At 35.7% G+C, this 22,060-nt stretch overlaps 1 protein-coding gene across 4 annotated transcripts in view; it reads left to right on the forward strand.

The window, feature by feature from the left end:
• Positions 1–22,060, forward strand: part of BIRC6 (baculoviral IAP repeat containing 6) — a 193,391-nt gene that overhangs the window by 52,263 nt on the left and 119,068 nt on the right. For 3 of the 4 annotated variants that reach the window (XM_085301178.1, XM_085301180.1, XM_085301179.1), the window contains exons 15-32: positions 1,101–1,232; positions 1,508–1,686; positions 2,413–2,543; positions 4,696–4,857; positions 4,978–5,109; positions 5,370–5,467; positions 6,595–6,742; positions 11,187–11,320; positions 12,376–12,522; positions 13,031–13,218; positions 13,890–14,207; positions 14,615–14,714; positions 15,299–15,513; positions 15,700–15,908; positions 16,218–16,564; positions 17,483–17,702; positions 18,644–18,777; positions 21,370–21,507. In XM_085301178.1, the coding sequence (XP_085157304.1) occupies positions 1,101–1,232; positions 1,508–1,686; positions 2,413–2,543; positions 4,696–4,857; positions 4,978–5,109; positions 5,370–5,467; positions 6,595–6,742; positions 11,187–11,320; positions 12,376–12,522; positions 13,031–13,218; positions 13,890–14,207; positions 14,615–14,714; positions 15,299–15,513; positions 15,700–15,908; positions 16,218–16,564; positions 17,483–17,702; positions 18,644–18,777; positions 21,370–21,507 (3,132 nt within the window). The remainder of the gene's footprint in view (positions 1–1,100; positions 1,233–1,507; positions 1,687–2,412; positions 2,544–4,695; positions 4,858–4,977; positions 5,110–5,369; positions 5,468–6,594; positions 6,743–11,186; positions 11,321–12,375; positions 12,523–13,030; positions 13,219–13,889; positions 14,208–14,614; positions 14,715–15,298; positions 15,514–15,699; positions 15,909–16,217; positions 16,565–17,482; positions 17,703–18,643; positions 18,778–21,369; positions 21,508–22,060) is intronic. The other variant, XM_085301177.1, reaches the window with a different exon arrangement.

Raw genomic sequence — 22,060 nt, forward strand, 5'->3', positions numbered from 1 at the left:
TGCTTCTGCTGTCATCTTTAGGAAAATGAGGCAAAGAATCAAACGTAATTGTATCGAGTTGAAAACATTTCTTCTGCACACATGATCTTTTCCTTTTTTTGTTTTTTTTTTCTTCTGTGCTACAGAGATACCTTTTCATGTTTTTTATCTTATTTGTGTCTGTTTTTTGAGTTATTTCAGGCTTTTGCTTTTCTTGCCTATCTTTCCTCACTTTTGACCTCTTGYTCTTTGCCCACTCCGCTAGAGGTTCTAGGAAACATCCTAGAAGTGTTAGTAGTGAGAGTTAATCACTTGTCTCTAATTTACCTGTTAACCATCAGCAGTCTTACTCTGCACATTGCCTTTTATCTTATAGCATGAACTCCTTTCTACTAATTATATTGATATCTTCATGTAAAGATCTGTTGAGATTCAAAGCATGCTTTTCCAGAGTTGTGTTTTAATAAAAAGAGATTATGCACAGATTATGAATTCTTGGATATAATTCTATTTAGAAATGTTACAAAGAACTTCATTTAAAGTTCAGCTAAATAACAAATACTTAAATTTGGGGAGAAACAATAACAATTCAAGTTGATTTTATCATGTTCCAGGCACATCTGAGGCTTTGTACTGAAATGTGGAATGAATTTGGTGAATTCAGTCTGTTAATAATTACTTTAAAAACTTAATTTCTTTTGTAGTAATTTTCTGATCATTGACGTTTCAACTGTTGCTAATGAAATCCAATAAAAGCTTACTTCAGAAATAATGTAGTGGGAGTTGTGACTCAAAATATATTACTGTATCAGTTGTATTAGCTGTAAATTTTTATGGCTGAAATGGGCTGTACAACAGACACTATCCATATAATATAAYGGAAAATGCTTTGAAAACTGAATTACTTTTACTTTATTTCACTGGAAGATGGCTGAAAAGTAAACCTAAAATAACAGTCAGATTTGGGATGTAATTTGAATGTGTTTAATGGTCAGTTTGATATGATGTATCTTTCACCTTTGCAAATGATCAGATTTTGTGACATAATCTTGAATAATTCAATTCTGTGTATACTTTTTTATTTTTTTTATTTTTTTTATTTTTATTTTTTTTTTTTTAAGGTCTTAGGTTGTGTCCGTTTCTAGAGGAACATAAGGAAGATATACTCTGTGGTCCAGTATGGCTGGCAACAGGACTTGATCTATCAGGACATGCTGGAATGTTGACACTAACAAGTCCAAAGCTTGTTAAAGGTAAAACAGTTTATTACACTAATCAGATGAAGTATACATGACTAGAATGCACCTTTTATCTCTGAGGTCAGCCATTGATTGCGTTTATTTTCATGTTAGCAAATTTTGTTGTACTATGCAGTAATGAGGGCTTTTCAAACTGACAGTAAAGTATTGTAATAATGTATTGGAGCTCTGGTTTTAAATTCTGCAAACTTAAAATCTGCTTCAGCTTGACCTAGTAAATCTTACAATTTTTTCCCCATGTTTCTCCCCCAACTCCCCCACCTTTCCAGGCATGGCTGGTGGCAAGTACCGCTCCTTCTTAATTCATGTAAAAGCAGTGAATGACAGAGGAACAGAAGAAATCTGCAATGGTGGAATTAGACCAGTAGTTAGAATACCATCTCTAAAACCTCAAAGTAACAAGGGCCATTCCCTTGCTTCATTGTTGGCAAAAGTTGCAGCAGGCAAGGTACTGAGCAGCCAGGAAAGACAATTGTGTTAAACTTGTAGCATTTATCTGATTTATGTGATCTGAAAACAAAACAGGAGAGATGTAAGAGTTSTTAAATTTTTTTTAAGAGCTGATACTGTGTTAATACCCTCAAGAATCAGAGTTCAACATCTTTAAGCTGTTTCTTTTGTGAAAGTGTAGTTGAAAAGGTCTGTTCTCCCACTTTCCTAGTTCTGAGCATTTGTTCTTGAAATTTACTCTATCCATGACTGTGTTCAGTAGCTGATACAAATCTTCATAAGAGAAGAATGTGTGTATATGTGTGTCTGTGTACATACATGTATAYATGTATATATATACATACATACATATATATGTATATGTAGTACTTTTGATCATTGTAGTTGAGTGAATGATGTGATGTATGTCTTGTTGGAAATGATTAAAATGATTRGAATGTAAATTGCAGAACATTAAGTTTGATTTTCTTAAAACAAATTAATAAATATAGTCCATTTTGTAAGATTCTAAGTCCATTTTGTCCAATGCTGTAAGATATAATTTTTAAGCTTAAAAAAATCTTGACTTTTTCTTCTGTTCTGTTGCTAACAAATAGTAAACATCTCTGTGCTTAGAGTTGAGGTATTTTATTGAATTGTATGCATTTCTGTCTTAACAAGGTGTACAAGTGATTAAATCAAAAATGCCATGATTCCTGAAATCTGTTTTTTCCCTAAACATCAGGAAAAGCCATCCAGTAAAATTGAAGCCAGTAATTCTACAAGGAAATCAGATAATCTTAGAGGCTGTGACTTACTTCAAGAAGTCTCTGTAACAATTCGAAGATTTAAAAAAACTTCTATTTCAAAGGAAAGGTTAGTAGGTGTTATTTAATTCTTTWTCATAAAATAGCTCACAGCAAACCACTGTCTCAAATTGTCATTTCGTAAGTTTAGTTTATATGGAAAAATCTGCTAAGTCATTAGTTYTAGGGCAGTGTGCTATGCAAGTTGTGATAGAATAACAGATAAATTATCATTGATTCAGGAAACCGTGTGCAGAGAGATATATTTACCTGACTTGAAAAAGTAATGTAAGTAATGCCAATTTTCTTTGTAAAATAGATAAATGATTTGGACAGCCCATTTTAATTTTTTTTTAAAGGAAATACTTTTTATTTCCATATGCTGGCTTGTTTCTTACAACATAAAGAGAATAATGCTTAGAATCAAATCCAATTAGCAAATTCTTATTCATAGAGCTGGTTAAAGTCACCATGAATTGGTACAGCAGGCCTAAATAAGAATAGTGTTCTATCAGTATTACCAACTGCCACACCACAGTGGTGTCACTGGTTGTGATAGGTTTAAGAGGGTCAGAGGGGCAACAAGGGCAGGAAATAAAAATAATGGTGGCAGACTTCAGTTACTCTGTATAGTTTAGACAAGTGTCTCATTAGGGCATAACACAGACCATATTTTTGGACACAGCTGTTGACTGTTTCATGGGGAAGATGCTTAACGAACATGCAAGAGGAGATGCAACCCTTGACTTGGTCCTGAATGGCATGGAGGATCTGGTTCAAAATCTTAATGATCATTTGGTAACAACAGCTACAATGTACTTGGAAGTGTACTTGGAGGAACACCCTTGGAGGAGCAGTGAAGGTCAAAATATCCTCCACAGTGATGCCCATTGTACAAAAGGGGAACGACATACATTGAGGAAGTCTGAAAAGGAACTGTAAGGTGCACCTAAGAAAATGAAGTCCTTACAGACCTAAGACTGCTGAAGAGCAATAAGGCCAATAAAAACTGCTTATTTTGAAAGGGTTATTAAGAACGCCTTCTTTGTTCCTTTAATCCTAACCAAAATGATAAATTTATCTGCAGCACAAAGATATTCTTCTAAATGTTGAGGTCCCATGGCAAAGAAAACAAAAGAGATCAAGAACTCTGGCAATATATATGTAAAAAATMAATTAAGCAAGCCAAAAAAGTGTTTGAAGAAGGAGGAATGAAACAAATCAAAACTAATATTTTTTTGATAAATATCAGAAGCAGRAAGCTCATTATTTGATCTGTGGGGCCAATTGATGAGCCAAATAAGGAAAAAGCATTCTGAAAGCTAAATGAATTATTGCATCAGTGTTCACCATAAAAGAAATAATAGAAATTCCCAAGCTTAGATCCCTCTGTGGCACCTTTAAAGATCTGTCTAAAATTGAAGTAATTTTAGGAGAAGGTAGGAAACAAACTGGCAAGATGAACAGTRGTATTGCTTAGGACCAGTTTATATTAACTGAAGAGTTACAAGAGCCATCCAAGATGAAATGTCCAAGTGACTACTGTTAGTGCAACCTCTTGCTTTGGAAATGCCTTGGTATCAGAGGACAGGAGTGTGGTAAAACAGAAGGATCCTTAAAAATGATTCCAGGTACCTGCAGACTTGTACRCCTGTTGACAATACTAGTTTTCCTATATAAAATTATGATAAAGYATAAAATTAATGGACAACTGGAAAATACAGGAACAACTGACATGGCTTCCATAAAGAAAAATCCCGTATTACAACCACTAGATCTAATCTAGATCTAACTGATTTCCAAAAGATTTTTGACAAAATTCCTCTCCAAAGAGATTTCTTAGGAAATTGGAGAGCCATGAAATGAGAGGTCCTGCATGAAATAGCAACAAACCCCTTAATGTTTTGGAAAGCAGATCTTTGCAAACGGTTGCCAGAGTGTTGTAGATGCTGAAAGTTTATATACGTTTAGAAATTACTAGACAATTTAACAACAAGCAAAAATAAAGAAAGGAGTGTTATTAAGTGTGCAGCAACGAGGGCCAAAAATAGTTGAAGGCTGAGACTGTATAGAGAAGCTGTTCTATATGTTTGTACTAGTTTTACTCTTGTCTCGGCATCTTTTGTTGGCTGTTTTCGAGACAGAGAGCTAGAGGGACACTTTAGTGGGAGAATGGCTGTAATGGATAATTTTATTTTTGAATTTTTTCCCCTCCTCCCTAGAGTTCAACGGTGTGCCATGTTACAGTTTTCAGAGTTCCATGAGAAGCTGCTCACTACTCTTTGCAAAAAGACAGATGATGGTCTGACTACAGAACATGCTCAGAGCCTTGTATTAGACACGCTTTGTTGGCTGGCAGGAGTGTATTCAAATGGACCTGGCAGGTAAAAAAAGAAGTTTTATTAAATGAATATAGCTATTTCTCAGTATCAGCTCTGTTTTAAAAATCAGTCAATCAAAAAAGGTTTATATGATTCTCTAAAGCATGCAACTTGTTTTTACAGCTCAAAGGAAGGCAATGACAGCTTGCTTTCTAAAACACGTAAATGTGTCTCTGATATTATTCGCGTTTGCTTCTTTGAAGCTGGGCGGAGCATAGCTCACAAATGCGCACGTTTTCTTGCACTATGCATCAGGTCAGTGCTAAATTTTCTTTTAATTTGTTTATGCATGTGCTTTGTGTAAAGATGTATTTGCGGATTTTGCATGCTGTCAGAATTTTGTGTTTTTTTTTTTTTTGTTCTTCATTAACACAAAAAACATAAAGCAACTGGACTCAGAACTTCCATTGAGAAAAAAGCATGTTATGGTATCATTACAAAGAACTTTATCTTCCGGTGGAAATTCATTGTTACTTACTTTAACATTTAAGCTGTCTGTCTGTGTTTCTTTGTAGCAATGGCAGGTGTGACCCAAGTCAGCAAGGATTTGGATCTGTTCTTCTAAAAGCTTTACTTGACAATATGCCTCTGTTACCTGCTGCTGCAACGGGTGGTATGTATACAGTCTTTGTTGTCATATAAATATGACAACATTTCTTATTCAGCATGTTTTGCTGGACCTTTTTATGGAATAGTAATTACATAACTGTTCAAATACTGCTTCTTGGAGTAATATGGTCTAAATGGCATTAAATTTCGAGGTATGTGTTTGTAGATGGTAGAATTTTAAGAAAATTAGCTTACTTCACACAGAATACTAAAGTAGTCAAATTTTTGGGAACATTCCTGCAGTTTTGCAAGAATTTTCAGAGATATTTAGGAACCTTGATTTGTTGCCCTCGGTGAGAGTCAGGGCTGTTTTATTTCTGAAAATCAGGTAATTTATTCCAGAGAGTCTGGCTAAGCATTTGGATGTCCAACTCTAGCTATCCACATGTGTTACTTCTGCACCAAAAGGRAATTTTAAACTAAATTAGGCACTCATGTTTTGAGTACCGAGACCTGCTTTTTGATTCCTATAGTGTGAGGTTGTTGAATTGCATCTAGCTTGGGATCACCAGGTGGTCTTGCAGGAAAATTACTTTGCAGACCAGAAGGCATATTGAGCTACTACTCCTCAGGGCCGGTTTGGTTAAAAACATTTAACACGTTGATACTCAGAGGTRAGGGTGAAGAATGTGCTGTGGAAGACAGTGTCTGCTGCAAAAATAGGGAATAAGGAGAGAGCTTCAGCTAAAAAACATAGGACAAGAGGGAAGAATTGAATCTACAGTAAGGCTTGACTCTGAAGGAATTGGAACCCCTAAGCTAGCATCTTAGTGACTCAAGACCTTTTAGATTGTTGTATTTAGTAGAAACATTGGGCACAATGAAAATGTAATGAAGTAGATGTGTAAATTTTTTTGCTAGGAACCTTGTTTTCTTCAATTATGAAAATAATTAGCTGATATGAGAGTCTGAAGTACTTGTTGGATCTAATCACTACAGAATGATTCTAAAATAAAGCCTCTTTCACAAAAACAGGCAGGGTGGGGGGAGTTTTCTGGTAACTAGTAAGATTCAGTAATTCAGTAACCAGTTAGCTAATTTATCACTTTCCATGATTCTGTTGTAGTTTGCTTTCTGAGTGAAATTTTCATACTGTGTTTTATCTGAAATTAAATTCTTTTTTTGACACAGGATCTGTATATTGGTATTTTGTATTGCTGAATTATGTAAAGGATGAAGATTTGGCAGGATGTAGTACAGCTTGTGCATCCTTGCTAACTGCTGTGTCCCGACAGCTACAGGATCGTCTAACACCTATGGAAGCGTTACTGCAAACAAGGTACTGAGAAAAGTAGTTGTAGTTCCCTTCATGATGGGAAGTACTTAACTTGCTTATAATACTTTAAATGGAATTAGGCACTCTAAAACTTGTTTGTGTTTTATTTGGATATGCTCTATGTAGTAATTCTCATTCTGCCCAATGCCACCTTCTATTTTCTGTCCTGTTTGGTTTTTTGTTTGTTTTTTAAGATGTGTCTTGCAATATTTGTTTGAGCAAGGATTAATTTGGTACAGCTCTGGAATAACAGTTTTGACTGGTGTAAAGGTAAAGGAGAATTAAATTATCTTGCAATGCACAGTGCACTTTAAATTAGCAAACATGTATGCAGTGTTTGAAGTGTGTGCAATACCTAACTTACTATTTAAGATTTTTGGTTTAAAGATTAACAAAAAATTTCCTGTTTTGAGTATGGAGAAGGAATGAAGTATACTGAAATAAACATTTTTAGTAGTCTRTCTGCAAGCAGACTATACATTTAAACTCTTGCTACCAAATGCCAAATTCCAAGTGTAGAGACAAGACCTGAAGTAATTTGCTGGGAATGCAAGTTCTTACTATAAATTATATAGCAATATAATTTCAGACTATGCTGTTGCATCTCTTRTATTGAACTGATTGGTCATGTTAGCTTCGAATTTGCATAATTCCTAAAGGAAATTTTGGGTAGTTCAGTTTTGTAGCACTTTTCAAAGCCACATTATAATGATGGGAGCGTGCTGCTTCAGATGATTCTTTTCCAGTTGTGATTTATGGTCATGTGTTTTCCTCTGAGTAGGGCAAGATCAAGGTACAAGTGGTCTAGTAGAGGTTAATTCAGAATCTTCAGACTAAATTTTAAATTTAGTCAGCTGAGGGTTTTCTGGCTTTTTGTTTTGTTTTTGTTTTCTTGTTGCAGGGATATAGTCACATAATACTTGATAAAATTAGTTGCTGTGTGTTATACTTAGCTTCTGACTGTGTTCCCTGTCACAATCTTCATCTCACTTGTGTTTTTGTTTTACTGTCCCTAATTCTTCCAGCTGATTGAAAAACTTACATCAGCAGCAGAAATGGTGAATGGAGACTGGAAAACTTTTTCAAATACATAAAGTAAATGGGGAAAAATGAATGTTTATGCTTCTATGTTGAATTAAAAAAAATCATGCACAGAGGAAGAAAATGGTGAAAATTCAGGCTGAAATATACTGACACCTCTGTGTGTAGGAACTGATCCATTCCTTCATGTAGATTGTTTCTAATTACCTCTCTAAACAACATACCTGAAATATGAGTTTTTTCCTTTCCAGTTGCGTACTATAGTGTGATTGTTCATATCACTTAGTGGCAAACACAGGTGTCTGCATCTCAAGGGAGGTTTTCTAAAATGAGCCCCTGTTCTTGGCATCCTTCTTGACATAGCTTTTCTGAATGTTTCTGGTTGATGTTTTACTGATTTTGTTCTGGTAGGTGAATTTCCACATGCTTCATCTTTTAGCTCAGTATCCCTGAGGTTGTGATAAACACAGAATAGTAGCAGATGCCCCTGTATAATTCCATATTTGATTGCTGCAGTTCTTTCTCTTGCAAGGGCAAGGGCTATTTCTTRATCTAGCCTACTAATTTAGACAAAATTCACTGGCCTTTCCTCTATATGACTATCGATCAAGAGAATACCATCAATTCCCAAAGTTTTTTGTTTTTTTTTAAGAGATAAGTATTAACATATCCTTTAAAAGGAGAAATTAGTAAGTAGTCATTAGTTGTTTTTTTCACCTCCTTCCCTCTCACAGAGTTGTATTTTATCACATCTCTATTCCAGAATGTGTACCGATTATTTTCTTATTTATCGTTGTTCCCAGGTACAAAAGCCTAACATTTGTTAATCAAATAAAAGCAGATGCCTGCTTAAAGGATCTGTAGATTTATGTTGCCTTAAGGCAAAGTAGTTCTCATTTTACTGGCATATGCCACAATAAAGTGGCAGATACTTGCAAGGATAAGCCAACATGGGTATGCTATAAAACTTCTAGCGTAGAAAACAGAACAAACGGAGCAGAAGAAAAGGATTTTCAACAGTGTGCTAGGCTGTCCTCTTACAACAAAGCAGGTTTGTTTCTTGACCAAATATGATAGATACTTCTCTAGTCTATTCCTGAAAGCACCCGGTAAGGTAGTGCTATAATTGTAGTTATTCTAGTTATTGTGAGCTGTTACATGTCTCCGTTATTCATACCATTAACATTGCAGATCTCTCTTCTTCCCCAAATCTAATCTGAAATCTTTCCTGTTGCAACTAAAGTGTATTAATGCTTGTCCTGTTCACATYGGCCCAGGAACAGACCCTTTTTCTTTTAAGTGATGTTTCTTTTAGAAAATGTTGGTTGTCTAGAGGGTGTTTGCATTTTGGTTGCATTTTCTAGCTCTGTAGTCATTTTTATAGCATTTCCTTGGGCTGTTTTCTTTGGCCCTTGTCTTTTTTTTTTTTTTTTTTTTTTTTTTTTTTTTTTTNTTTTTTTTAATTGTGGATCACAAAGCTGTAAACACTGTTCCAGCTGAGATCTATGCTGAGTGAAGCAGGAGAGGCATTTCACATAATTTGCATCCATCACTGCATACATGCCAACAGGGTGATTGCAGTGGGGGTGGGAGGTTATGTGACATTTTTGATTCATGCTTTGTTTTCTGTTGATTCAACTTTTGTATCCTTTTCTGAAGAGTGCTGCTAAAGCAGTTTAAAATTGTGAACCTGAKTGTTCCCGATGAAAAATCAGTACAAAGCACTATGCTTATTGAATTAAATGTATTTTAGACAGCATACATTTAAGTTGCTGCAATATATTTGAATTCTACAAAGTGCTTGTAACCACTTTTTATTTTGTTATGCTGCAAGCTTAATAAATCAAACTCATTAGTTAAATCATGCAAGTAATCTGTGTTAAGCTTGAGCTTAGTATATTGAGTTCATAATTCTGAGATCTACTCTGCAGACAACTACTTTATAGGAGCTCTAGACCATATTTTCATAAGCATACTTTACTTATGAAAAGTTTGTGCAACAAACACTCTTACCAGATGTACAGGGTGCACTGCTGTTTTGTAGTACATACCTGTAAAGAGGAAACTAGATTGACATAATGTATTTTGTTCTTAGGTAGTATAAATTTGACACCTTAAATCTGCTATCTTGTTGTAACTTCCTAGAAATAATTTGACTTGCTCCAGTGTATTTTTAGGAAGTAGATCTGAAGTGGACTGATCTATAATTCTCAGTTTTCTTTCCTCACTTTTTGAAGTTTGGTAGTAATTATTGCCATTTCCTGTAACTTAATTTTCTGAATAGCTCTAGTTTTAGTCTTTGGTGACAAAGATAGAAGAGCATTGAGCACAGCCAGTTTGGAAACAGTTTAACATTCAAAGGAGTCTAGAACCTATTCTTTCCCTGTGTTGCTGGTGCCATAGTATTCATGTAATCATTTATCCTTTTGTGACTGCTTGATCAAAAAGGACGTTTAAGCTCCAGCCTCCTCAGCATTCTCTATTGTTAAGCTTTCCTTGCTTGCTAAAGAACAGAGGAACTTTTCTGAGGCAGAGTGAGAAAGGGGAGAAACTTCCTGTTACTGCGGGTATGTTTATGAACATACTTTGTTATGCTCTCTTGTCAGAGGACAAATTACTGAGTGTTTTTCATTTTTGTCCTTACACAGATGCACTCTTCCTTTCCTCTTCTGCTTAGTTATTTGACATAATTCCCATTTTTTCTTCTCTTGTCTGTGGCTGGTAAGAGACATTGATTCAGAAACAAAACAGCATCTATTGTTGTTAATTGGTGTTTTTCTTTTTCTTGACTTATAAAACACTAATTGATTTTGGACCACCTAGTTACCTGAGTGATTGTCTGTTTTCCCATGCAGTACTGCCAGAGTGGGAGTAATGAGATTTAAAATCAGTACTGGCAAGTGTTGATTGATATCCTTAGCATCATTTTCCTTATTCTTTCTAGTTCAGATGAACGGGGGAAAAAAATAAGCTGAGGTGGAATTTCTTGTGCTGTTTTTGGGAAACAGTACTGAATTTTTATTGATTTTTAGGTGAGTGTAGGATTTAATACAGGCATGCACATTGCTGTGGCTAATTGTCTAAGTTTTGTAGCACTAGTGTTCATGACTAAGCATGGTTATATAGATATAAGTATAAAATATAAGTATATATAATGTTTTCAGGACAGTATTAAGTGTTCAAGATTATTTAGTACAAATTGCATATTCTATGTCTGAAAAGGTCACCTAATAAGTGGTGCTAGTGAAATGTAGGTAAGTGGTAATTTCCCAGATACATCACTTGAATGAAAGGAGTGATTTGAAATATAGTAAGTTCTGGATGAAATACTTTCCCTTTTTCTGTAAATAATTTTATATGAATTCCTATTGCTTGAACAGTGATATTTGTCTTATTTTGCTTGCAGATATGGATTATACAGTTCACCTTTTGATCCAGTTCTCTTTGATTTGGAAATAAGTGGCTCTTCATGTAAAAATGTATACAACAGCAGCATTGGAGTACAGTCAGATGAAATTGATTTATCTGATGTTCTGTCAGGTATGTATGTTTAACCTACTGGAGAAGAATTGGTAAGTCTCTCTGTTGTACTGTTTGCCTTTTGTTAAGATATAGTTTCATACTTTCCCTCTGCTTTATAGCTGTACATAATGAAGTTCAAGAAGGTGACAATTCCCTTGCTTCATGAGATCCATTACATTTCCTGTGGCCCTTAGGGCAAGCAAAAAAAGCCTTTTCCTGGAATTTATACTTTTCTTATGCTGTGAAAGATTGAGGAAAAAAATTAAACAGAAAGACTGCTATCATTCAGTGGGCCAAAGTCATTTGTCACTTCTATAGAGCAGCTTCCCTGAGATATCTGCTATTACTCATGTAGAGTAGCAACCATCTCATAGGCAGAAAAACCTAAATGGATTTTTCTGAACTTGGGTAGCTTCCATGTGGCATGCTCCTGCTTAGATACTATAGATATTTGTATCTGTCCACAGGTCAGTTCGTAAGTGAGTCCTTAGGCTGTGGAATGTCCTAGGAATGAGACAGTTTTTATTGTTAGGAAATTCTTCCTTTCGTAGCAAGCATGTTCATCAATCACAGTGATTCATTTACTTTTTTTTATATGCTTTTGTCCATCACCTTGCCTTCCCTCCTCTCCCCACATCTGACCTGATTTCATGGTTAGCATAATGAGTAACAGTGTAGTTTTGATACTAAATTATTACATATCTTTGTTAGCCTGTGTTTTAACTTTTCCAGGAATATCAATATATTTTTGTAAGTTAGCTTTCTGATAGCACAATTCGTAATGAAATGTAAGAATAGAGCATCTCTATATAATATATTTCTGGAATTAAGACAGTTACATTTTGTTTTATGCTTCTACTATCATTTGATAGTTTGGATTTAGAAGCTTTATTCAAAATTGGCAGCATCATCCATTTAAAACTACACTACCATTTAAATTGTAGATGTGATAGGGTATTTCTTCTACAACATGAAGTAAGAAAATATTTAGTTTACCCTTTCAACTCTTCGTAACTAAAATATTGCTGTCAAAAAAACATTCAGTGATAGACAGGTATTTATTTCTCTTACAGGAAATGGGAAAATAAGTAGCTGTGCAGCTGCTGAAGGTAGCTTTACCTCCCTTACTGGACTTCTGGAAGTTGAACCTCTGCACTTTACTTGTGTTTCAACAAGTGATGGAACTAGAATAGAAAGGGACGATGCAAGTACGTTTACTGGTATATACAACTTTTTCTTATTTCTTCTTAGTGTAAGTCCACAATACACTGTTTTGAATTGAACGTGATAAGCACCGTTTTACATGGAGATTGTCAATAGTTTTGTACATGTTGAAATTTTTAAAATAACAACTAAATGTCTAGTTAAACTTTGGAGCATAACAAAAATGAATTTCAAATTTAAATATATGAATTTATTCCTATCTCCTATGTAATCCTGTTGTGAGTATAATACCTAGGCTTGCATGTTTAACTTGCAACCTTACATGACAAAAGCATTCTAGGGCAGTAGATGGCTCTTCTGTAATGGAAACGTTGCATGAATGTTGAGCGTGTATACTCTGTGAACTGACACTATGCTATAGAGAGAGCTCAATAAAATGAGATCTTTCTCTTGAATTTTACACTGCTCTTAACAGTTACTAAAGAATTAAATGAAAGGTGTTTTTTCATTTGTTTTCTACATACATAGCTTTTTTTTTTCTTTCTGTTTTGTGTTTCATGCCAGTGAGTACTTTTGGGGTTACCCCCGCAGTTGGTGGCCTCTCATCTGGAACGGTTGGGGAAGCTTCGACAGCACTGAGTTCAGCAGCCCAGGTAGCTTTGCAGTCTCTCTCTCATGCAATGGCCTCAGCCGAGCAACAGCTCCAGGTGCTGCAAGAGAAACAGCAGCAGCTTCTGAAGCTTCAGCAACAGGTTGGAGGCTATTTGGCTATTTTTTCATGCTGTCTCTAAACTTCAGAAGCTGAGAAAGTAGTTGCACAGAGCCAGTCACCTTTCTTTTATTCTTTCCCTCTCCTGTTACATTTTGATAATATATGTGAGAAAGGAATAACTCTGGACTGAGAATCACTCCAGTTAAACAAAATGCTGAAACTGTTTCTAGTGCCATTTTGATCTTTAAAAATTACTTTTTTGTGTATTTTGAGGATGGATGGGGTGTTTGATAGCTATCTACTTGAACTGAGACTTAGTTTTGATAACAGTCTGCAAAAATGAGAAATCCCACTGAAATAAAAAGGGTAGCTGGTGATACAGGGAAATACCCAGTGATAAAGCCATTGTCAGTATGCAGCTTGACTGTGTAGGCTCTGAAGTCCGAAGTCTTGCTGTGTTGTACAGTCAGTTTTTAAAATTATTTTTGATTATTCTAATTAATTACTCACATTCAACAGCAAGTGAGCTCAAATTGAACACAATTTCATTTTTCAGTTCATGATAGATATTCGACATACTCATCCATGTTCAGGGTAGCTGGCATTTATTAAATCTAGTTTATAATGAATGCTGAACTTTGTAGTTCAGCATTACTGTATTCACAGCAGTATTGTTCTCTGCTACATTCACTGCTTTCGTTTTCCCCACAGAAAGCTAAGCTGGAAGCAAAACTACATCAGACAACAGCGGCAGCTGCAGCAGCAGCAGCATCAGCAGTTGGTCCTGTTCACAACTCTGTGCCTTCTAATCCAGTTGCAGCCCCAGGGTTCTTCATTCATCCTTCGGATGTCATTCCGCCCACTCCAAAAACAACTCCTCTGTTCATGACTCCACCTTTGACTCCACCTAATGAGGCAGTTTCTGCAGTTATCAATGCAGAGCTTGCTCAGCTTTTCCCTGGTTCAGTCATTGATCCCCCAACTGTTAATCTTGCTGCACATAACAAAAATGCAAGCAAGTCCAGAACGGTAATTATTGTTTTTATAGAAATGAGATGCTGTAAGCCTTATCAGGATCTAATTTGTACTTGTGTACTAGTAAATATCTGTTTATTTAGGTGAGGTGTGAAAATTATCACTTTTTTTAGACCATATGAAAAGATTTTATGAAAGTAAGCTAAGCTTATTAAAATAGCTCCAACATAAGAAAGTTTGAAGTAGCTTTACTGTGTAACTATAAAACCTTTCAACCTGGCAGGAAATATTTTTTGATGGCTCACGTTCAAATCAAAATATAGTGCAGATGTTGTCAGAAATTGTAACTCTTTAAATCACAAAAGGTAGTTTTTTTTTTAACCATCTTTTGTAAAGTACAGCTTATTATAAATACGTAGATTTTGATGACTTAATGTTTCTGATGTTTTTCACCTCCTCAGAATCCACTTGGATCTGGTCTTGCTCTTGCAATATCTCATGCTTCACATTTTCTTCAACCTCCACCTCATCAGTCAATTATTATAGAGCGAATGCACTCAGGTAAAACCAGATTTCCTAATAACAATTTTGTTAAAGATTTTCTAGTGAAGAAGTTGAACATTTTCCAGAGTCTTAAATCAGCTGCTTAGCTGTAGTCTCTCTTGACTTTATAAAGAAAGGTTGTTTCTGAATTTACATTTCTATTGTATCAGAAGGTTTAAGCTCCAGAATTCAGTGAGGTTTATCAAAGTGAAAATTCTAGGGGAGGAATTGGTATGTTGGGTCACCAGACAGAGCRCCAGCTCATAAGTAATGCATACAGGACATAAGAAATTAAGTTGAATATGCAATTTTCTTTTCAAAGAGTTTGGGCTGTAGTCTGCTGTGGAGCAGAGGACCGGTGCTGTGCTTCTCAGATACTTGGCTGCTTTATATTGTTTGATAATAGTAGGCCTGTTACTCAGAACAATTTTTGTGAGCTTGAAAATTGTAGTGAGATTCTCTGAAATTGTGCAGCTGGGCAGAACCTCAAATATAGACCTTTTGGCTAATACAGAAACAATAGATTTATTGTTTGAGGAATTCTATCTCTTGGTTGGTTACCTTCTGCTGATATTCTAGGTAATCCTACATTTTTTCCATAGGAGCAAGAAGATTTGTGACCTTAGATTTTGGAAGACCTATATTGCTGACAGATGTATTGATTCCTACTTGTGGTGATTTGGCTTCTTTGTCAATTGACATCTGGACTTTAGGAGAAGAAGTGGATGGAAGACGACTGGTAGTGGCTACTGACATTAGCACACATTCGCTTATCTTGCATGATTTGTTGCCGCCTCCGGTTTGCAGGTTCATGAAGGTAAAAATGAGAAGGACAACATATTTTCTCTTCTAAACTCTTGATCTTATTTAGTATGTAAACTTCCTGTTAAGTGCTCTTCAGATCAAATTTTATTTGGCTATAATTTTTTATGAATTCTTGACTTGGTTTTTGTCTTGCCTGTTGATACGATCTTGTTACAATAAAGGCTCTATTCTCTTTCAGATTACTGTTATTGGTCGATACGGTAGTACAAATGCCAGAGCAAAGATCCCATTAGGATTTTACTATGGTCATACTTATATCTTACCCTTTGAAAATGAGCTGAAACTAATGCACGATCCCCTCAGAGGAGAAGGTGAAGCTGCAAATCAGCCAGAAGTTGACCAACATTTGGCAATGATGGTTGCATTGCAAGAAGACATACAATGCAGGTTAGAAGAAAATGGATGTATTTACTAATTATTTTAACTTAAAACACTAGAATATCATGACATTACAGACATTTACTTTTTTTTATTATTATTATTCCCATGGTGGTCTTCAGATAAAGCTGCCTTCGTGTTAGAGCTGTTACAGTGAGTGTTTTTATAGCAATAACAAACTACACAGTACTATTTCAATGTCTGTCTTTAACAATGCATGCAAAACGGACCAGAATTCATATTCTGGCAGTGTGAGAATCGAATGTTTTGCTGTTTGCTGATACCTGTTGAACTGCGTACTGGAATATTTCCCTCTAGGTACAATTTGGCTTGTCATCGGTTGGAAATCCTTCTGCAAAGCATTGACCTTCCACCACTCAATAGTGCTAACAATGCCCAGTACTTCTTACGAAAGCCAGACAAGGCAGTAGAAGAAGATAGCAGGGTATTTTCTGCTTACCAAGACTGCATTCAGCTACAACTTCAACTCAATTTGGCCCACCACGCTGTTCAGAGGCTGAAAGTAGCTTTAGGTGCAAGCAGGAAAACACTGAAAGAGCAATCTGACCCAAAAGAGTTGATTCAGATGTCATCCACAGAACAGTTACGCACCATCATTAGATACCTGCTGGATACTTTGCTTAGTTTGCTTCATTCTTCCAATGGTTAGTATTTTTTTTTTTTTTTTTTGAGTTTCATTATTTTTGTCAATTTTGTGGAAACGTTTTCTCTTTCTTGATTTGTACTTTTCCACTATAAGGCCTTTAAACTGTATTTAGATATGTGTTGCTATGATTTTAATTTCAGGTAACATGCAGTGTGCAGTTGCACCAAATGGACCAAGCTGACCTAACAACTTTTTGCGGCTAAAAAGGATAAGAGAGAGAGGAGTTGTCCTTCTCACTTCCTCTGCTCTTCCCTTTCTGCTAGTCCTGACTGCGCATTCCTGTGTTCAGATACTGTTCGTTGAAGTAGCAGATGGCTACTCAGGCAGAATACCCATGCTGTTTTCATGGATTGAATGAGCTCCTGGAAGATCTGTGAACATTGTGGCCGGTGCAGCACTGGGGACAGATTAGGCAGTTAGAAGTAGAAAGGGGAGACAGGGATGAGTTATGTGGAAAACAGTCGTAAAACCACATCTCTTCTCAGCCCATGATTTTTAATATCCAGTAAGGACTTTTACATCCTAAACTTCTCATCGAAGGCGTTCTTGAAGAATCAAAGTCATAAGGTCTGAGTAGGAGTTAGGAGTAATATTGCCATTGTAATATGCCAATTTGTTCTTAAGCATAATAGCTTGGTGTTACGGCTTTTTAGTTTCTGTGGGGACATTTGATTCATGGATGTGAAATTGATTTTATTTAGACCTCTGGCCTAGTCTTTTTGGGTTATCTACAAAATACCATCTGTCCATCTTCTTACCCGTTTCCCTTCTTCCCACCCTCACAGTGTCAATTAGTTTGATTGTTATAGTTAAAAGGTTCCCAAAAGCTTTTTCCTCCTATACCTTCAAGCCATCATGGCTGAAGTAGCTTCGTACATTCTCATTAAACATAGCTTGTATTTCCTTTTCTTAAAAGGGCATTCTGTTCCTGTAGTTCTGCAAAGTACTTTTCATGCTCAAGCTTGTGAAGAATTATTTAAACACTTATGTATAAGTGGAACTCCAAAGATACGATTGCATACTGGCCTTCTGCTTGTTCAGCTGTGTGGAGGAGAAAGATGGTGGGGCCAGTTTCTTTCAAATGTACTGCAGGAATTATACAATTCGGAACAACTTCTCATATTCCCACAAGACAGGTAAGGTGCAAGTTTATAATATTACCTGTGCATCACTTTTAAATAATTCCGTGGTTCACAACATCTGGATTGATGAAGACCAAAAATGACAGTGATACTCATTTGTCTGTTACAGTGGTTTAAGCACCAACTCCAAAATAACAATGCAAATGTTAAATGTGTGGTTACGGTCGTTTCATCGTTTGGTGCTATGACTGCGATAAGTTAMAATTTCTCCTTACTTGGAAGGAATTGGACAGAGATTTCTGGAGAATACTGCTGCTGTTTGCATACCTAGCAGGACTGCTTTCCAGTAATGGAAATTGCCTCCTCCTTTATGAGGATAAATGCACCCTCATCACAGAGGGTGACTCTTTTAGTGCCTTTGGAAGTAGGAATGAGACTGAAAAGCACACTATTAGTATTTAAAACAAAAGCCTTCTCTTAGATAAGACAACTGTAGAGCTGAGAATTAAATGTTAGATGTGATCATTTCAGATTGATTGAGGTCTTTAAAAGAAAATGCTAAATACGTTTAGAATATCAGTCTGTAGCATTCTACCTGCTTTGGGTTGTAGTATTTGTTTTTGTACTTTCTATAAATGGATTAACTTAAGAGTGTAAGAATATTGGATTTAATTCTGTACTCCTGTTATTCAGCCTATAATTTGTAATAAGAAATAAAACAAATAAGATCTTGTTTCAGAAGATGTGCAAAGTGGAACAGAGCAAGTAACTATTGGCCTTGAGGATAAAAGATGCTGAGCAACCTGAAGTACTGCATTATCCTTATGACAATAGAATTTGAAATCCAGTTAACTTGCTGGCCTACAGTGCTACTTTCTTTAGCAGTATGCATCTCAGAGGAGAGCCTAGGGGAATATTATTCTGTAAGGGGCATTTCAGAATATCACTGAATCTGGAAAAAATAAAATTCTTAAATGTTTAAATTTTATTTTTAGGGTCTTCATGTTGCTTTCTTGCATTGGCCAAAGATCACTTAGCAACAGCGGTGTTTTGGAAAGTTTACTTAATCTCCTGGATAACCTGCTGTCACCCCTGCAACCTCATTTACCTTTGCACAGAAGAACTGAAGGTAGCTCTCTAATTTGGAAGATATGCTTTCCTATTCGTTATAGCTAGAAAATTAAGAGACTAGCTCACAATTTTTGGTGTATTAAAACAAGAACATGCTTTTGTTCATTATATTTTAAAAACACAATTGTCTTTCAAAACATGTTGAATTTCCTTGTTCTTTAGGTGCTAAAAATGAGTTATTTGTTTTTCTTCTGTTTACACTTGAGTAAAATCTGTTTATTTACTTCTGATTCAGCTAGGACTCTTTTAAATTTTAGTGAAATAGCGGGAGGGAAATCAAAGTGTGCAGACAGCTTTACTGAATTACTTTGGAATTTAGTATCTCTTCTTTTTGTTCATGAGATCTGTTCTAAGTTACCAGCATTTGAAGTGAAATGCAGCTCCTGGAGAGAAGTTCATTAGGCATATTCTTATACTATTTGCAAACTGCTAGCAGTGTTTTTTGATATAGATTTTTTTTATATATATATAATAACAGGCTTGGCAATCTTTTTAGAGTATTTTCTTAACTGCCCTTAGTTTGAAGAAAATGTTTAATTTCAAAAACATCAAACTCTAGGCTACTTTCATAATATATGTGCATGTAGCAGCTCATTGTAGAAGATATGTCCTTTAAAATTCTTAGAGTTGTGAAGCTGGTAAATGCCAATTGACACTTGTCCTTATTTTTTACCCTGTCTTCCTGATGCAAACAAGATTGCAACAGATGTAAGAAGCTGTCCTATTGCTCCCCCTTGGTCTGCCATATACTGTCTCTCTTGGCCATATCCTGCTATAGTCTCTAACTAGTTTGAGGCAAATCCAAGCTTACATCTCCTCTACTTCTGTTTGCACTCTCCCCACAGCTGCCAATTCCTTTCATAGCTCTTGCCTTACTAGTTGTCCTCACGGAGGACTTTAGGAAGCAGAAGTAACTGATACTTCAGAGCTTTATTTGCTGGTCTTCCAGCTTCCTTCCTCCTGGACAGTACAGGTGAGTACTAGGGCCTTATGTGTGATGGAAGCATCAGGTATGGTAGAAGAAATTTCTATTTGAGAGCTATCGAGCATAACTCAGGGTCAAAGGGGTGAAAAATTACTGGAACAAAAAGTCAAAAATCAAAGGACAATCAGAAGAAGAGGTGAGTGATGTAGGTAGAGAGAATTTGTAAAATTGGAGGCAGAGGGGAAGAGAAGAATAAGCAAAGACCTTTGGGAGGAGAGAGAGAGAGAGAGAGAGTTGAAAATTCTGGATAAACATAAGAATTTTGAGACAGAAGGAAAAGAAATGCAGTTGTTTAAATAGAAATATAGAAGCGTATATGATTTATTCTGCAGCAGACTCCTTTCTTTTTATTCCGCAAACCACTGTGGTCATCACTAAAGAAATCCATTTTTCCTCTTGCCATTTAGTCTGCAATTCCTGTTCAGGTCATGTTATTGGGAGGCCTCCCATTCCTCTGCCTACTTGAGATGGACTGTTTTCTTACCAGTGTTATGGATACTAGAGTAAAAACTCGGGGCATATGTCTTGTTGCTTAGGCTGCCAAGAACTAGATATGACTTCGGACAAGTGGTTTCTGTGCCTTTGCTTTCTTGTTTGATCTAGAAATGATGATAGTTTGAGTTGACTAAAGCTTTTTTGAGATCAGTGCATGGAAAATGTGATATAATTAGATGTGTCTGAGCAGTATGCACAGATATGAAAATATATATATAACCTGTAACATTAACAAGTTTATTCTGTTGATACTATGTAAAAGCATGCAGTTTGTGTAGTGACAGTGATCAAGTAGTCAATTGTAGGTTTCTGGTCATTATTGAATGAACTCACTTTAGAACTATTCATTTAGATTTACTCATACACACAAAGATTTATGTTGCCTGATGTATAACATATGTTTTTTTTCCTATCTGTCTGTCTGTCTGTACAGAAATACATGCCTTTAATATGTGAGACTGAAATAAGCAATAGCTAGTTATTATTGCCACCAGCATGTTCCATCTAGTCTGAACTCAGTCTTGACTTTCCCGTATTTGATTAAGATGGCTGCCTGAAAATAAACCAAAAAGGAATAAAAATGAACTAGTAGTTGGATATAACTGTCTTATGACTTATGGGATTTTATGTGACTGTCTCATTAAAGCCTTGGTTGATGGAGGAGTTTCACACTGTGGAATTTGAATTATCTAATTTATATGCTTTAATGCTGGCACCTGTCATTCTCCATTTGCAAGAGAGTTTAATCTTATAATTTTAAATTTCTTTTCTTGATTACCACGTAATTTCTAGCTTTAGCAGTAGGACGGAGGCTTTTGACTTCTCTCTCCATCTTACTGGAACTGACACTTTCCCTTTTGCACTTCAATTCTACCGCAAATTTCTGTTTTCTTCCCTCATGAATGAGTGTTCAAATTCTTATTTCTGTTTTTTTTTTTTTTTTTTTTTTTTTTTTTTTTGTTTTTTTTTTTTTTTTTTTTTTTTTTTGGTAAGCATCTTTGTGTGCCAATTAAATGTGCTTCATATAATGCCTTTTCATGATTTCTTTAAAAAGTATCTTGTTATGGCTTCAAAACCTTATTAAGGCACTCAAGTTTATTTCTTTTTAAGGAGTATTAGACATTCCTATGATCAGCTGGGTTGTAATGCTGGTATCCAGACTGCTGGATTACGTAGCTACTGTTGAAGATGAAGCAGCCACAGCCAAGAAACCTTTGAATGGAAAGGAAAGGGAACGATTTCTGACAGGTATGTGCTGCTTGTTTTTAATTGCGTATCAAAACTTTGTTTTTATGGGTATAGGTTTTAGACCTGTTCAAATATATTTAAAATACTGTATTTTCAATTCATTTAAAAATGAGATTTTAGAAACAGATGTTTTGATCACTTTATTTGCACTCTTACGTCTGCTTCTTCACCTTCCTTTTACCCAAGAAACATGATATAGATAGATCTGTGTACGTGTGTGCATACATATACATATATATTTATGTGTGTATATGTATACACACACGTACACAGATCTGTCACCTTTTTGTGCCCCCTAAGAGGCAGATAAAAAAAAATTTTGATTATATTTTCTAAAATATAATATCCTATTACTGGGACTTGAGAGAATACTATGTGGGCCTCTCTTTAGCCTGGGGAAGAGAAGACTGAGGGGGGATCTTATCAATGTSTATAAGTACCTGAAGGGAAGGTGTCAAGGGGACAGRGACAAACTCTTTTCAGTTGTCMCATGTGACAGGACAAGAGGCAATGGGCAGAAATTGAAGCACAGGAAGTTCTGCCTGACCATGAG

The sequence above is a fragment of the Rhea americana genome, unplaced genomic scaffold (genome assembly GCF_003343005.1).
Source record: "Rhea americana isolate MKP2758 unplaced genomic scaffold, rheAme1 scaffold_173, whole genome shotgun sequence".
Lineage (NCBI taxonomy): Eukaryota > Metazoa > Chordata > Aves > Rheiformes > Rheidae > Rhea > Rhea americana.